Source organism: Haliotis asinina, chromosome 1 (assembly GCF_037392515.1).
Source record: "Haliotis asinina isolate JCU_RB_2024 chromosome 1, JCU_Hal_asi_v2, whole genome shotgun sequence".
NCBI lineage: Eukaryota > Metazoa > Mollusca > Gastropoda > Lepetellida > Haliotidae > Haliotis > Haliotis asinina.
This window is the reverse complement of record NC_090280.1, coordinates 93,569,795-93,587,541: the sequence shown is the minus strand read 5'-3', so window position 1 is coordinate 93,587,541 and position 17,747 is coordinate 93,569,795. Positions and strand designations below refer to the sequence as shown.

The 17,747-nt window shown below is 37.9% G+C and overlaps 1 protein-coding gene across 1 annotated transcript in view; it reads right to left on the bottom strand.

Annotated features, from left to right (window-relative positions):
- The window catches only part of LOC137255530 (protein yippee-like 2), a 48,477-nt gene that overhangs the window by 15,066 nt on the left and 15,664 nt on the right, over positions 1 to 17,747 (bottom strand). Inside the window, exon 2 of the mRNA XM_067792964.1 lies at positions 3,242 to 3,748. Coding sequence (XP_067649065.1) covers positions 3,242 to 3,346 — 105 coding nt within the window. The 5' untranslated portion in view covers positions 3,347 to 3,748. The remainder of the gene's footprint in view (positions 1 to 3,241; positions 3,749 to 17,747) is intronic.

The window sequence follows — 17,747 nt, the reverse complement described above, 5'->3', positions numbered from 1 at the left end:
CAGTACTTTAACCTCCCTCGAGGATACAGCCACTAACAATCTTAGTTATCAATTTAAACCTTCAATTATAAAATATTCATCTATTTACAAGTATGATATCAAATCTAACTCTTTTAAAAATGCAAGAATTAAACGAGAACTAATGTTACTGAAAAGATCCTTCATAGTTCGGCATTTGAAATATTTATCCCTTGTGATGGAATATTCGATACAGTCAAGCAAGACATGCTTGACCGTGATGATTTCATCACAAGGGATGCAGAATGGAGGATCCTCACCTTTCAATAAGTATTCATGAGTATATCTCGTATGGCCAATACGACATCGCCGCATGATGACCTCTTCAAATCTGGACTGACAACCCAAGTAAGTATAACCAATATAAGGTTTTATTGCATGTAATTTATTTATGCCCACTTGGATGTCCCACTTCTTCTGCATCAGATCACGGATATAAGATTTAATGGTAGCTTTATAATCAGAGTATGGAATAAGAAGTGTTGTCACAGATTTGTTGAGTGCTGCCTTGGCAGCAAGATCGGCCAGTGTATTCCCAGAAATGCCTACGTGGCTGGGTAACCAACAGAAGACGATGTCGTATTGGCCAGTAGCAAGATCATTATGCAATTCAATAATTTCTATTAAAAGTGGATGTTTACAAGAAATACTTTTAATAGCTTGAAGGCAAGAAAGAGAGTCCGAATAGATTATATGCTGTTTATGTTTGGGGTGTCTTTGAACATATTTAAGAGCCGTTAATATGGCGTTAGCTTCAACACAAACAAGGATCTTTGCATTTGGGAAATGATGACTTGTTTCAACCATGTCAGCGAGCCTGACCAGCCAATCCCGTTTCTTACGGCAAGCATGGGCTGCTGAAGACAAATATATTCTCCCCAAGGGATAATCCTGGCTCAGAAAACATGTGAGATAAAATCTCACATGGGATCTAAAGCATGAGATTTTTTCAAATCTTATGAGATTTAACTGTTCATGATCGTTAAGAAGAAAAAGAATGAGAGACAAATAAGACATTGTCATAATCAATTTCAAGTCAAGCAATCCTGAATTGCAATGAATTAAAAGTCTGGCCCAGACATCACTAGATGAACCACGGAGGAAGAAAAAACTAGAGCGTTTTTTTTCTATTTGTAACAAGTCATGACATCCCCTTCACTATTTCTTTCATATGTTCATTTATACACGATCAGAAAATTATTCTAGAAAGATTTCTGAAGTAATATGTATGGTTGTGCATTTCCCGATATCAGTGGCAATTCGCTTGGTAACGTGATACAACAGCGTGAGAAACCTCCATTTTAAAAATCTTTGTCTGATAATGAATAACATGTGAGGCGATTCGTGTGATGGCGGGTATCATTCAAAAGTTCTGAACATCAACAAAATGACTGTATCCTTGCCAAGAGTATTTTCATAGTTGTAAGAAGCGGTTTTATTGGATAAACATTGGTTTCTAATGACGCCTTTTAGCCTCAGTCTGCAGTAAGGATCGTGATTGGTCAAAATCAGACAAGTGACCTAAGTCAGCCAATCAGATGACAGCAATGGATACTGTTTCCACCCCCATACCCACCCCCCCACACAAACGAAAACGAATGACATGACACGATTGCGCAATAAAAATGGAAATAGTAAGTTATAATGTTCGTTAGACAATTTTTATGAGTACTGTTGTTGATTTTATTCTTCAGTTTATGTGATTTCTTTAATTATATCCTCTACGCATTGTTGATTTGCTCACTGAGAACACGGATGTTAACCCGTTGCCGAAGCATGTGTGTGAGAACAGTTTTTTTTTCAATAACATTGCAGAAAATAGTTTACAATTCTAATCTTGTCGATACAATATGGCCATCTGAAATGTAATAAGTGTTGACAGGCATTAAGAAGAGTGATAGATTTGATAAATGAAACATATGTAAGTTAGGTGCCTAAAAGTATAAATTATTTTGATGCAACTACTGACTGGTCGTTTTTTCGACCTACAGCTCCTGGGGACTGGTGATGTCTTGGCCAATTTTTCGGCCTACAGTGTTGAATGGGTCAAGTTGTTTCTTCGTTTTCATTTGTAGTCTGTAAGAATTTAAAGATTTTAATATCGAATAAGATGTTAGTAGCTGCCCTTTGTGTGAAGTTGCAGAACACAACTTCTGAATGCGAACTCTGTACACCGTCGCACAGTGCATAAACAACACAGTACTGCGAGGTTCAGAGTTTGCCATACTCCTTGCAGTGCAGCTCATTTTGTGCAGCACTATGTAACGATGTTCGTTGTTCCATACCAGAAGTTGTGTTTCGAAGATTAAAAATAGGTAGAAAGCAACGGGAATATCTTTGACAGGACCAAATAATGACAAGTCCTTTCTCAGTAAAACAGATTTAAAACTTCCTATCATACAGGTGAGCAGGATGCGAATTTAAATCGCTGCAGGTAGATTTGAGTGCGATCTTAAAGCAACTGGTGCGAGAAAATCGCGATATCGCGGCCCAAGTCAATCCCTACTACCCCAGATCATCTGGATATAAGGGGCCCTTTACAAACACAAAGTATATGGTTGAACACTTAAGACACAAGAGACTGATACAAAATATACATTTGACCTCTTAAGATGATCACATTGGACACACTGAAGCTTTAAAGAGCCATATTGGATACTACAGACCTCTTCCTGTTAGAAGCATACACTGGAGCTCGTACAGTAACTTATGACACAGGGAACCTGTTTTAGTCAGAAGATACTGATTTATACAATTGGGATGCCATTACAAGACAGAAAGCTACTCAGACCACCCAATACTGTTACATGCCTTTTAATACAAGTATGGGTTACTGAAGACCAATTGTAACCTGGACCTTTTTCTGTCTCAACGCATGACTGAGTGAGTTGGGTTCTTGCCCATTTTAGCAATATTCCATCACGCTACAGGACACTGTATCTATGTGGGGAATCAAACTCGAGTCTTTGGTGTGACAAGCAAAACATTTAACCACTGAACTACCCTATCGCCCCTGAATCATAATGAACATTGGATCAATAGATGATTGCTGATGTCTTGATCACATATATTTATCATTTAATGAAAGCTCACTGTCTTGCACCATTTCACAAAGGCAAGGAGCGATTTCAGTTTTTATTCAATATCCCAAGTTTACCCTGCTTTTAGCAATATTCAAACGATATCAAGATGGAGATTACAGACTTTAAGACACTGCACTCACCTTTGATATGAGCTCATCATGGTTGGCTAGGTGTGCCCGGCAGTGAACACAGCTGTATGTGCGGTGACACTTGCTGGGAAGATAGGCTTGGAACGTCTTCACCATCCTGACACCAGCTGACAGACATGGACCCTGGCTGTGCAGCAGGGGGGTTAGGAGGAGGGCCAGTCTGCTAGTGGTGGGGGAACACGGGGGCCAGTCTGCTTGTCTTAAGCCACAGATGCAGGTACACCTAGGCAGAGGCAAGTAATACCGAACCTTGACTCCTTGTCAGCAGAAGCATTCACACCATGAAGGCAGGTACACCGGGAGCTGGGGAAATGCTTCAGATCCCTGGATGCAGGTCTTCTGTCTGTAGACCTGTCGTCTGTAATAGTAATGATGGGCTTGTGAGGAATAAGTCCCTTATGATTCCGTTTATGAGTAGCTGGGACTTCTAGGTGGAAACGGGTTGATCTCTAGAAGTAGCAGACAGCTTTTCAGTTCGGTTTCAATGGGCACCTGAATCTGAATGAAAAATGCAAAGATTAGGCTTCAAACAAAGGCAGAAATGACTAAACACTGTTATCACTATGAATAATTCTAAGTCTTGCTCTGTCATTACATCATACCCATTTGTTCTGTGTACTGGCTGACCTTAATTTTACCATCCTTAGATAAACAGATGTCCTTCCTCACTGTCAGCTGTCAACCAGTCCCAATACATTCAGAATATTCCAGCCAAAATACATAGAAAAGTACCATGTTAAAAAGAATATTCCCACGAAAACATATGGAAAAGTACCATGTTAACAAGAATATTCCTGCCATAATAATTATAAGAAAAAAGAATATTCCTGCCATAATGGTTTCACAAATATATATCTGCATAACCGCAGGCTTTCCTGTGTAACTAGAACACAGCTGAAAGTTACTTAAACCAACTTCCCTATGAGATACTTGTATCAGTACAAGTCTACTGGATTCAGAGAGCCGAAAGGTCACCATGAGAGTATGCTCAGTGTTGACACAACTGGGTGTTGAAAATCAATGCCAAACTTGCCCGACTTTCCAACTCGGGATGTGAAATCACCTGACAAACAATACAGTATGACTGTGGCTGGTCTTAAATTTTGGCAGACCTGAAGCATGTTCAGTCAATTGTCATAATCTGCTTGTAACAAATGCTGGTGTCTACATCTTTGTGTTTACGTAGCAATGTGCTTGACTGTGCTTAGGTGTGTGAGCACATTATCATCTGGTTGTTTGTTTTTTTTAGCACAGCTCTCAATAATATTCCAGCTATATAGAGTTCAGTAATCCATACTTGTCATAAGAAGCGACTAACCGAATCAGGTGGTCAAACTTGCTGACTTGGCTCAAACGTCACTGTATCCCAATTGCATACAATACATCAGCGCTCATGCTATTGATCACTGGAGTTTCTGATCAAGAATATTTACAGATTCCGATGTATTGCTGGAATACTGTTGAACGTGGCATTAACCAACCAACTACCAACCTACCAATCATAAAGTGTTAACTTTTAAGACTATATCCCATTACAGGGAAAACTATTTCTATCTGGGCATTTACCATGTTTACCAGTGCTGTTTATTTACACTAGTGTCATGAAGCACCATGGAGACTGCTGATCTGGTCACTATGAAGTATAAACATATATTGTCCTGTTCCCCACTGTTGCCAAAAGAAACATGAAAAACAATATGCAAAATGCATGATTGGCTTCTACAGGTCAATCTGCTCAGATTTCCTAACAACCTTCCTTGTCAACAAACTAGAGAAACATCACCTGATATGCAAATAGGGCTTGAGGCAGTTTTGTCATGCTAAGTCATCACGTAATGCATACAAGTGTGTGACCCCGATCAGGTAACTCTGATCACTGATAAAGTGAGTGAGTTTAGCTTTACACTGCTTCTAGCAATATTCTAGCAATATGACAGCGTGGACACCTGAAATGGGCTTCACACCTAGGTCTTCAGCATGATGAGCGAATGCTTTCACCACTAGGTTATCCGAGGGCCCCAGAAGTCCAAAGGAGTGAGTAAATAAATATGGGTTTACACCCCTTTTAGCAATATCCCAGCAATACCACGATGGTGGGAATACCAGGTCCATGGGAACCTATCAGATGGCCTAACTCATTGATGTTGTTTTAATTGTTTAACGCTGCTCTCAGTCCTAATTTCAGGTGTTTGGTGGCGGCCTGTAAATAACTTAGTCTGGACCTGTCTGTCCAGTGATCAACAGTATGAGCATCATTCTACACAACTGGATAAGATGACACGTGTCAGCCAAATCCTGCTAGTTGCCTCTAATCCTGAAAACCCAATCCTGCTAGTTGCCTCTAATGACAAGCAATTGTTGTTAAAGACAAATTCTGACCAGGATCTTCACAGGGCTGTGATTTTGGTAATTGTATTCTATGACACTATGAAGATGTGGACTGAATGTAACTGTAACATTGTTAGTAGTGCTTAAAACAGCATGCACTTGCTCTCACCGAAAAGTGAGAGAACTTAGTTTTGTGCCAATCATAGCAATATTGCAGCAATATCACGGCAAGGGACACCAGAAATGTATCCATGTGGGGAATCAAACTCAGGTCTTTGACGTGATGAGTGAGCGCTTTCACCACAAGGCTACCTCACCGCCCCTCTCACAAACAAAGACTGATTCCACCATACAGTCTTGCCGATACAAGATCTAGCAATGAATTACAAATTTACATGACACTACACAATATCAGCCAAGGATTATATAAAACTGACATTGTTAGAATATTAACTGTCTGTCATTCACAACAATCACTCTCACTTCCTGGAACTCATAGTTCACAGCAACAATTGATGATTACATGCAGGAATACACATGTGATTCTACACCAAACATGGCAAACAATGAACATTCACGTTCACGTCTCATAGCATACTAATCTGTCATAAAACAACATTCATTCACTCACTGAACACTGAACAAATGAATGGATCATTACACAGACGTATAACTGAATAGATATGATTTTATAAAAATCAATAACTTAAAGAATACACCCTAACTACATCAAACATCAACATGTATCATCATCATCATCATCATCATCATCATCCTTACCCCACTTTCTATATCAACCCAATCAAAAACAGTACCTCACAACAATTTCTATGTACAGTCACTCATTAATAATTACTTTGGACCTCTGTCAATTTACCACTAACAAATCCAACAAGAGCCATATTTAGACTAGGAGAACCTGCTCGGTGCAATCCAGCTGATTCATAGAGCGGTAGTACCTTTAACACAGCATTAACCCACAGCCATAGCTACCAACTGGCACACACCAGCTTATCGGGCCTCAGAATAGGACCAGTCGACCTTGACCTTCATACAGTGTTTACAAGTTGAACAGCATGTGTTGATGCAATATGGAGTACTTTGCTCGGCTGCAGTTGGTTCGGAGATGTGCCGCACAAATAAAACAGACAAGATACTAGATCAGCTATGGTTCTGAAGACAACCCTGTGTAGTCTTGTGGGGAATGTGCGTGTTATTCTAGGCCAGAACACCAAGCTTAGCCACACAAGAAAATCAGTAATGTATGTGTGTCTGGTGGAGATAAAAATATCCACTGGATGAAAATTGCCAGTATCTTCCTCTCTTATCTTCATCTCAGCATAAACTGCTATCTATGCTCGACTTCAAAGCATATGACCTTTTCAATTCTATATCTTTGGTGAAATGGATGTTCTATTCAGATAACATTTTTTACTAATAATTTCTGTACTATCAATTCAGTAAACTTAAATTGAATTTAAGTAGAAACATTTTGAGAAATAAAATCTCTTTTTTTCATGTTTAACATAAATAATGTTTTTTGGTGCATACTTGTATCTGTCTTAAAAATATTACAGGACACTTGCTTTTTCCATACTAAAAATGTACTATGAAAAGAGAGTCAATGCAAGACCTAAAGGTATAATCAAGAGCCTCACATGTTGTTCATTACGATCGTGCTAACAGAAATAAATTAACATGCATACAGATATTTTATGACTGCAATATTGCTGACATCTTGTAATGTGTATTTTCATTCAGCATTGCCATGGCAACTAGGTAAGCTGCATAATCGAAGATTTCAGTGAAATACAAAGGTAATCTCAGTGCACTTCATGAATTACCTGTATTCCAGTCTGTGCTCATGCATGCATGCACAGGATTGCAATTACATAGGGGCTGATTTTTTTTTAACATGTCTTGGAAAAGACAAGTCCTTATGGATGATCAACTTCTCCACTGTACATATTTACTTTCCCGTAACTTACAACTTCAAGAATGCCTCTCAGACCGTTCATGCTTTTCTTCACTACAAAAATTATCCCAAAGACTAACTTTTAAAAATTCACGAATTTACAGTTTTAACTACATCACATGTACAAATACAATAATGTTTTAGACATCATGCAACAGTTGTAATAATAAGTGAGTGAGTTTAGTTTTATGCCACTTTTAGAAATATTCCAGCAATAAAATGGAGGAGGGCAGAAATGGGCTTCACACATTGTGGGGCACTGAACCCATGTTTTGGAATCATAATGATATAGCCACTAGCCCACCCACTAGGCTAGTCTTCTGCCCCAGTTGTACCTTAAGTCCTAAGATACAAACAAATACACAATGTAAACAAACAAACAAATACCAGATATACTGTACTTATTTGGAGAATCAAATCTGACTGATGATGACGGGAGACTGTCTGACCCTATAACAGCAACACTATTCCGACATAATGGACATCAACAGAAATCTTGATAATCATTTCACAAAAAGAGAAATCAATCTTGATAAGTATTCCATATATATCCAAGCATATCATGATAAAATATACAAATTATTAAAGTGTGAGACATTTGCATCACCTTAATCCACAGATCAAAGTGAATGTGTCACTCTCATACCTGATATCAGCTTATTGTACACAGCAGCTATGCCACTTTGACATACCCCACTATTTTATCTTATTATTTCTGTCAGTTTTAATATTGACAGTTTATAATCTGGATATATATTACTTGTTTGGGGTCAAAAATGGAAATCTGCAGGGTTGGTCACAGCTCTTGGAGGAACTCATAAACTCATGAATGGTGCCGACGGACCAAGAAATATAATTAAGGAATTATGGCATCCACAAACTTATAGGATCCTTGTCCAAACAAGGAAGAAAACTCAAAATGAAATGAAAGTTCATGAACTGAATGACCTGGCACAACAGCAATCATTCATGAAGAACAGAAACATTACACCCATCACTCACACTTTCATGCTATACCCAATGCTATATTCAATGCTGTACTGAATGATTCATTCAATGCATGAGTCAAAGCTATATGCAATGCTTAACCCAATACAATACCCAATGAATTACTTAATGCTAACTCAATACTATATTCAATGCTATTAACTTAATGCTATATTTGATGCTATACTCAATGCTGTTCAATGCTATACTCAGTATCATTTTCATTGCTATACTCAATACTGTACTTATTGCCATGTTCAATCATCAATGAGTCAAGCTATGAGTCAATGCTTAATCCCATTCTATATGCAATGCAATACAATTCAATGTTATAATCAGGTGTCTAGGACTAAAACTGCTGACTCAGCCAATTTCCTCCTTCCCTGCATATTTGCATCTCAGCATTTTATTCTAGTACAATTTAGTAGTGCAAATCAATAACATGGTTTATTGCTTTTCCAGAGTCAATCGATTTGCAAACAGGATTTTGTAAAGATTGTATGGTTCCTCTGCCATCTTTTATATACAGCCTTGCATGACTCAAACATTTCCAAACATGGAAATGAAGAGGTATCAAATATGTTGTCTTCATAAAGCTGTGAGTCATCGCAGGCCAATAGTCATCACAAGCAGGACATGAATAGCTTCTTTCTATGACTTGGGGAAATGCAGACTGATCAGCAGACAAATGACGTATCTCAGAGAGACGTATATCAGAGAGAGATTGTTGTGGTAAATTCAACTAGAATTGATACAACATGTCTGACTAACTCTTGGTGGAAGTCAATGTGTTAACATGGATACAAATATCAGGGATATGATATTGTTTTATTTCATCAATCCAGCAAGATAGGATCTGAATCCACAAAACGTTTGTAGTGCTACAACATTCTAAAATAAACTATCATGCTATGACTGTTTGTAACATTACAAACACTTTGTGGATCGGGACCCAGGCTAACAAGAGCCATCTATTAATGTCTCTTGGAATGTTTTGTTTCTTTGTTGCACTCAGCAATATTCCAGCTGCATGATGTCAGCCTGTACATCTGGGTCAGACAATCCAGTGAATAACATCCCGAACATCGATCTATGTAATTGGGATGAGGACATACATCAACAAAGTCAGCGAACCTGACCATCTAATCCCTCTAGCCAACTCATACAACAAGCATGGCAACTAACCCAATTAGAAGCCAGATCTTTATGGGTATCTAATGGTTTGAAGTTTTGGGGGATCAAGCTCTGTAGATGAAAGCCAACACATATACTGACAACCTACTAGAAATGAACCTGTGTAAACAAGTGACCGACAACATGAACTACCTCCTCATGTCAAGGGCCAAGCAGGCTGACTAGCTATCTGTTATGACAAGTACCGTATGCCCTCTAATACTCATCCTGTTGCTAACTTTTCAACATAGTTTCAGATGTGGCGCTTATTTGAGACCTGGAGCTTTTGGGCTTACTGGGTCTAATTACTGCAAATGTTAGTGAGCTGCTTTACCAGTGCTTATTAGAGGAACTACAGTGTTTGGTACTTGCTGCTGAACTATCCAGAATCATATTACTAGTAGGGCTGCAATGAATACACTATGTGGCGAATGTAATGTGTATCACGAATACTGTAACGAATACAAATAGTAATTCAGGTATACAATATTGTAGTTAAGTGACTCATGCACAATATGGAAACCCAGTGTCGACTGTTCGTTTCTCTTAGTAATAACCAGTGATCTCACATGACACTCAAATTTGGTATGTAAGTAATGTTAGTTTGCAATGGCTGCACATGATACTGTGGGCTATATATAACGTTAAGTCTGTTACTAGTAGATATTCCATTCTTGCATATCTCTCTTTGAAAAAGGACAAAAGGTCTCCAGCAAAAAATACTAACTTTAAAAAAATGTAAATATTCAGTCATATTCGGTTCTGCCGACCACGAAAAATGAACTGAATCCATGAAGGGCTATGGTTCGATTCATCAAATAAGCGAGTGTATCACAGCGAATAGTGAGCGAATTTCAACCACAAGGCTATACAAACTGCCTCATTTGCAAAACCAAATACCAGCAAGACACTGATGAACAACCTTAACATCTCTTGATATCGTACTCATCAAAACTTATCAAAATCTTGGTGTTTTAAACTTTCAGAAACTGATGTTGACATTCTCGCTATCAACAGACACATCACCTGTTTATAAACACACCTCAATAGAGCCACATAGAAAAAACTTCTTCAGAAGATATCATGTTTGGATCACAAACCGGTTTCATAAGTGATCCCCATATAATTCAGATAATATCAGAGCTATTTATATGACATGATATATATGTAGTTGTCTAGTACTTTCATACTTGAATGCTTAACTGTAAAGGTCTGCAAAGGTGGATTGGGAAAGTCAGAGGTTCTCATATATGCTATAACTTTTCACTGACAATCAGTCAGAAGTTTTTCAGAAGCTAACTTCACTGGGTGTGTGTGGGGGTGTGTCAAACCTCACAAACCCAGCTGGTATCGAGATTTTGTGGATCCCAAATTTTACTTCATTTTATGAAACATGTATTTTCCACCATCTGAAAGACAAATATACTTGATGTTCAACAGGCTGTGTAGTGGCAAATATACTGTATTGCAATATATTTTGCAATTCTAGCACACCATTTTCTGCTACTCCCTGTGACAAATGGTAATTCAGGTACCCGTATTTTGATACTACTGATATATATTGAGATTACCCGTATTCTGATACGTCTTGTGAAATACTGGGGGCATCAGTGTTAATAACAAGTATATTTTATATAGTGCTATATTCCATGCATCACCATGCTCTAAGTGCACAGGAATAAAACTAAAGTCACAAAGTTCACAGTTCTGGAACAAAAAGCATGTTGAAACAGAAAGTTTTCTTGTGTTTTACGAAATGACTGAAGACATGTTGAGTCTTTAACATGTACTTGGAGGTTGTTCCACTCTACAGCTGCACTGTATGAAAAGTTTCTCTGTCCACAACAAGCAGTCTTGACACCATGAGGAGGTTGTGGTGTGAGGATCCAAGTGTCCTGGAGGACCTGTAGACCTCAGTCATGTCACGGACTGTGTGACAGTGACACTGACTGCACATGTCTACATACTAAAACCATAAAAATATATGTTATAGCTGTGATAACAGAAATAGTAAAGTTAGATTTGATTTTGTGGGATTGTATTCTCTTATTAATAAAATTGAATGTGTATAAAGTATTTTTTTTTGTCATTAAATATCAATGGTTAACTTCTGTGTGAATGAATGTCTGTGTAGATATTAACTTTAACTATAGAGATAATTAGAAAACATCATATATTTGTATTACCAGATATACTGGTTCTGAGATCAAACATTCAGCTAAGTTTTGTTTGAAGTGCATATCGCAATATACCATTATTACCAATACAGTGGTTCTTAGATTAAACACTGCAATATGTATCGGTTGATTGGCGTATCTATCGTGATATAGTGGTTCTGAATGGTCTACCAATATAGTGGTTCTGAGATCAAACATTGCAAAACACACTGTTTGAAGGGCGCATCGTGATATACCAATTTTGTGGTTCTGAGATCAAACATTTGAAATATTTATTGTTTGAAGGGCATATCACGATATACCAATGTACCAGTAATATCGTGTTTCCACAAAAAAAATTAATTATTAGCTTTTTTTTGAGTCATGTAAAATAAACAGTCAATCATCATAGCACCTGTGCAATACTTGACTGACTCTCATTTATGAGCGAATTCCATTCAAAACACATGAACACATATTCCTCACATGTAAAAAACAGCTGAAAATATCTCTTTGATCAAATGCAAAAGTCGACTTTTAACAGAACAATTCATATTGATTATCAATTCAATGAAAAACAAACATCTGTATTTGAGGTATTATTTCATTTACAAAGCTTCGAAGAATATCTATTGGCTTGGTAAATATTACATCCAATGACTCCACAATAAAATGGGGAAAATGACATGTATGTCAATATGAACGTGCCGCGACCTGTATCGTGAATGACGCCCAAGCTAATCCTAATAATCATGTGCAGTGAAGCACTCAACGCTTTTGTCAAGGCTGGCGTCACGCTCTACTTGCCATGATGATAAACATTCGCACCTAACCTACTTGTGAGCTAACTAAGGTGACAACACATTTACAGGTTGCGACTTCACCTGGTCTAACATGAAAAGGTTTGAGAGGTTCGCTGGATCCACCCTGTGCTAAGTTTAAGACTGATATCAGCAAACTGTCTGAGTTTGGGGAATGGGGGCTTGAAGGATATGTTTATCACTGTGAGTGGGTTTGGCGCTATGTGGACAGAAGTTGATCTTTCCTAAATACATTATTCAGAAATATTATCATAGAGTGAGTGAATGAATGAGTGAATGAGAGAGAGAGGGAGAGAGAGGAGAGAGAGAGGGAGCGAGTGAGCAAGCTTTATCTTCAAACAGAGCCATTTTGGGAATCAAACCCGAGATGAGTTTACAATGAGTGAATGCTTAAATCACTTCGTTATCCAATCAACCATAGAGTCCATAACACATACACCAGATGAGTGAGTGAGTTTTGTGTTAAGCAAATTTTAGCAACATTCCAGCAATATCATGGCGGGGTACACCAGAAATGGGCTTCAGACACTGGACCCACGTGGGGCATCAAACTCAGGTCTTTGGCCTGATGAGTGAACACTTTTATCCACCAGGCCATCCAATTGCCCCCTGCGCCATACATATATACAAATATTTGTACAGTGTCAAATTTAAAAGTTATTAGTTTCTATTCATGGTAGAAATAATTGATTCAATGGCTGATATTTTATGACATTTTTCCTCACATGCCAACTGGATTATTTAAATCACCACAATTACTCCAGATCAAAAAATAAAAAATATGACAGAAAATACTTAAATTTGCAATACTGAAAACAACTCAATTAATATCAAAATTTGACGTCAGTGTGACTCACATTTCAACCTGTTCGACCGATTTTCCTCAAAGAAAATAATATTGCTGCTTTACTTAAAACACTGCACCACGATCAATGCCAGCACACATTTGGGTTAACAACAATCTCAAGGATAACATGACAAATATAGACATTATCACCCACTCAACACAATTATTATTCATCATACCAGCAAAAACATCTTTACAAATTCTGAATTAAACACTGTCATTCAGGAAGCACTGCAAAAAAGACATTTTACAGACGTCATGAACATAATTTCTTGAAAAAAAGAGAAAATGCAAATTTCAGAAGAGGTTACAAAAACAAATCACCTAATTTCAACCAAAATGACCATTGTGAACAAGATTAATTTAGATTCAAAATTTATAACAAATACACAAATATTACAGTTATTTTAGCACTGAATGATGAAAACCATTTTAGAAAACAAATTCTTTATACATTTAAATATTGGGAGCACAGTGGAAAACATTCATTTGATAGTACACTTCAAAACAAATCAACAAATATTACAGTAGTTTTACCACTGATGAGTAAAAAGACATTTATGCAAAAACAATTGAAGATAGAGTCGATTTGGGCGTATTGCAACCATATTCATTTGATATCAAAATTGAAAACAAATAAACTAATATTGCCGTTGTTTTATCACTGTACGATGAAAATAAATTCAAGATAGTGTGAACCATTTTCATTTGATATCAAAATTCTTGACAAGAAGACTAACAGTTACATCTGCAACTACACTGACACGGACAAGAACCATTACCAGCAGTCTAAATATTTGAAACAAGCACATACATACTGTCTACACAAGCATGGTAACTCAGAGCCAGATTTCATATCAACAGATGCGAGATCTTACATGGACATTGCACCTTCTACACAACCACGAAACCCTTCCTATGTAACCTCTATAGGTTTTCACCAATGTCTTCAATCAGGCCAAAATAGCACCCACAGAGCCGTTTATAAATATCTCATTGATTTCTCCATGTTGTGTTCTGTCTAAGCCAGGGGGGCTATAGCAACCAAAGTCTAATTATCACCAGTGACAGTTATCACACATCTCGGCAGTGTCTACAATAACATGGAGTCTTACCTGGGGTGAATCATATCAACAGAGGACATCAATGTCTTACATCCTAGTGGGAACAGTCCTCCAATTCGGTGGTCAATAACCTAACAAATAGAGTCAAAGAAATCTATCTGGTTGTAGTTTTACATGATGGATTTCTCAAAGTGGCTGGCGTCTTGATGTGGTTATCTGGAGCCACTCAAGAGGATTGCCTTGCAGGAACCATGATGTCTGTGGGTCAGTTTGGTGCCACTAGTGCTTGAGTGACCACAATTACTCCAACAATACCATGGCGGGGGACACCAGAAATGGGCTTCACACGTTGTACCCATGTGGGGAATCGAACCCGTATCATCAGCGTGACAAGCGAACGCTTTAACCACTAGGCTACCCCACTGAACCAAATAGTGGCTGAAAATCTCAGGGGACGATTGGACAAAAATGACATATCCCTTAAAGTACTTTGTATTACCGGTACCTAAAATTACAATAATATTCATTGTCTTCAATGTTCCATCAATGTAATAATTTGTCGTTTGTAGTAAGAGGTAACTGCTGAGATCAGGAAAACAAAACAGTGGACACATGTCATGATATCCCAAAAGCTCAGATCCATGCTTAGTATATTCATCACCTCACACTTGGGTGCAGACTCAAAGACATATTGACATGCAGCTGGAATACTGCTAAATGCAGTGTTGAACTCTGGTTGCTGCTGCTGAGCAAGAGAGTGAGAGAAAGAGAGAGAGAGAGAGAGAGAAAGAGAGAGACAGAGAGAGAGTGCCATCTGGTCAGACATTAGTGTTTTGCTTAAGAATAATTTTTTCAGCAAGTGAGTGTATTTATTTTTACCCTGCTCTCTAGCAACATTCCAGCAATATCACTGCAGGTTACAAAAGAAATGGACTACACATACTGTACCATGTGGACAATCAAACCTGCAACATCAATGCTGCCGCTGCTGCTGCTGCTGATGGTGATAGTGGTGTTACTGTTGCTGTTGATGACTGTGATACTACTACTGCTACTGATGATGATGATGATGATGATGATGAAGGTGATGGTGATGATGATGACAAAGACGATAGTACACATGGTAATGAATAAAGACAATGTTATTTCTACAATATCGACGGCAATCAAGATGATGGCAAACACAAATATGACAACAATAATTAGGACCGCAGTGCTTCCAATATTCTAACGATTCAAGATCGGAAACACCTTTTAAAGACCAAGATTCCACTCAAGAACAAATCAATAACTAACAAATTTATAAAATCTTGAACAAACTATCGGTTCATGCTCCATAATTTCCTACCAACATCAGCACAGCTATCTCAAGTTGGCAGTATGTCCGGTCTTTATCAATACACTAATGCCTCCCCAGTCTACTGAAGCAGGCCTTCAGGTCGACCCCGACTCAGGGCTTATTAGCATGTACAGCAGTATGTAATTGAAAGCCTATTTGGAATTCACATCAAGTTAGTCTGGTGCCTTGCCTGAATTCTAATTACCAGAAGTGGAAGCACCGATACATCGAAGTGTACGTGTAATAATGTTAGCAATCCCCCGCCATCTAACACACTTATTTCGCCATGTAGACTATTCTAATGGTTAAGCCAAAACAATCCATTTTCAGGGTCTTAAAGGAGTCTTCCCTAAAATGTGTAAATGTTAAAAAAACATGAAAAAGGAAACAAATGCTATGTTTGACTGTAAATAAGCTTTTATAAATACTGTCAATTTGAAATAATGATGAAACTTCTATTTCACGCATTTGGTTAGGAAAGCAAAACCCAAATGAATCCATTGTTTTTTTTCGTCAGTTATATATGTGTCCAGAATATCTACTTCAGTTAAGTGAGTGAGTTGAGTTTTATGCCACACTCAGCAATATTCCAGCTAGATGGGGGCGGTCTGTAAATAATCCAGTTTGGACCAGACAATGAGTGATCAACAGCATGAACATCGATCTTCGCAAGTGGGAACATGTGTCAACCAAGTCACACAGCTTGACCACATGATCCCATTAGTCACCTCTTACAACAAGCATAGTCGCCTTTTATGGCAAGCATGGGTTGCTGAAGGCGTATTCTACCCCGGACCTTCAAAGGTTCTTTCTCAGTTAAAATGAGACACCACATTGGTATCGAACATTGTTTTGAACTTTGTAAATGCAGATGCCATAATGTTAGTAGTTATATACTAAGTAAGCAAAATCCTGGAATACTACAAACTTGAGTTTGATGCTCAGAAACCAGTGGTTGATATCATGAACAACACAACAATTGTCCTATAGGTCCTTGCATATCAAACGGAAGATCCATTTTAAATCATGCAGTTTCTTATCGCCATAAGAGGCACAAGGATCAGAAGATTAGGCTTGCTGGCTTGGACATGCGGTTAATCATTGGATTGTCAGATCTTCCTTTCAGACTATGTCAAATACCTGGAATATTGTTGAATTTGACATTACTCCACAAACAGATAATTTCTACAAACATGAGAGCAGAAATTGCGAAATTCTGAGCTGCACTGGCTTATATTACTTACGGAACCAATTACCACGGATTTCGACATTAGTCACTATGGTTACAGAATCTGTTTATTTACTGATTAATCGGAAAGAAATCCTTACCAACACCAACATAACAAGTGATGAAAACCAGAATGTGAATGTGTTCTACCTAATTCCTGAATCTGAAACCAGCAGAATGAGTTGCACACCTGTATATATTGCATAATAACTGCTTACACAGAACAGATATGAGGGGAAGATTATTCACGTTTTCATGTCCTTGAGGGTTGGGGTCAAACAAGTACAAGTAGAGGACTTTCATACATATTTTATGATAAAATACAATCTTTACCTTTTGTCTACACACCAAAATGAACAGAGACATGAGGGTCAAACCAGCTCTCCACAACAGAAAATATATTAGCATTTCAAGGGAAGAAATGTAGAGTGCAACATACATGAAAAATTTTACTCTGTTTGTAGGTGTTTAAGTATGGGGCTTCCAGGTTTATTGGGTCATGTTTTATCAGGTTCTGGTTCATACTCGACTCACAGGTTCCAGGTGGAAGATTCCCATGAAGATCCCTTTTAGAATATT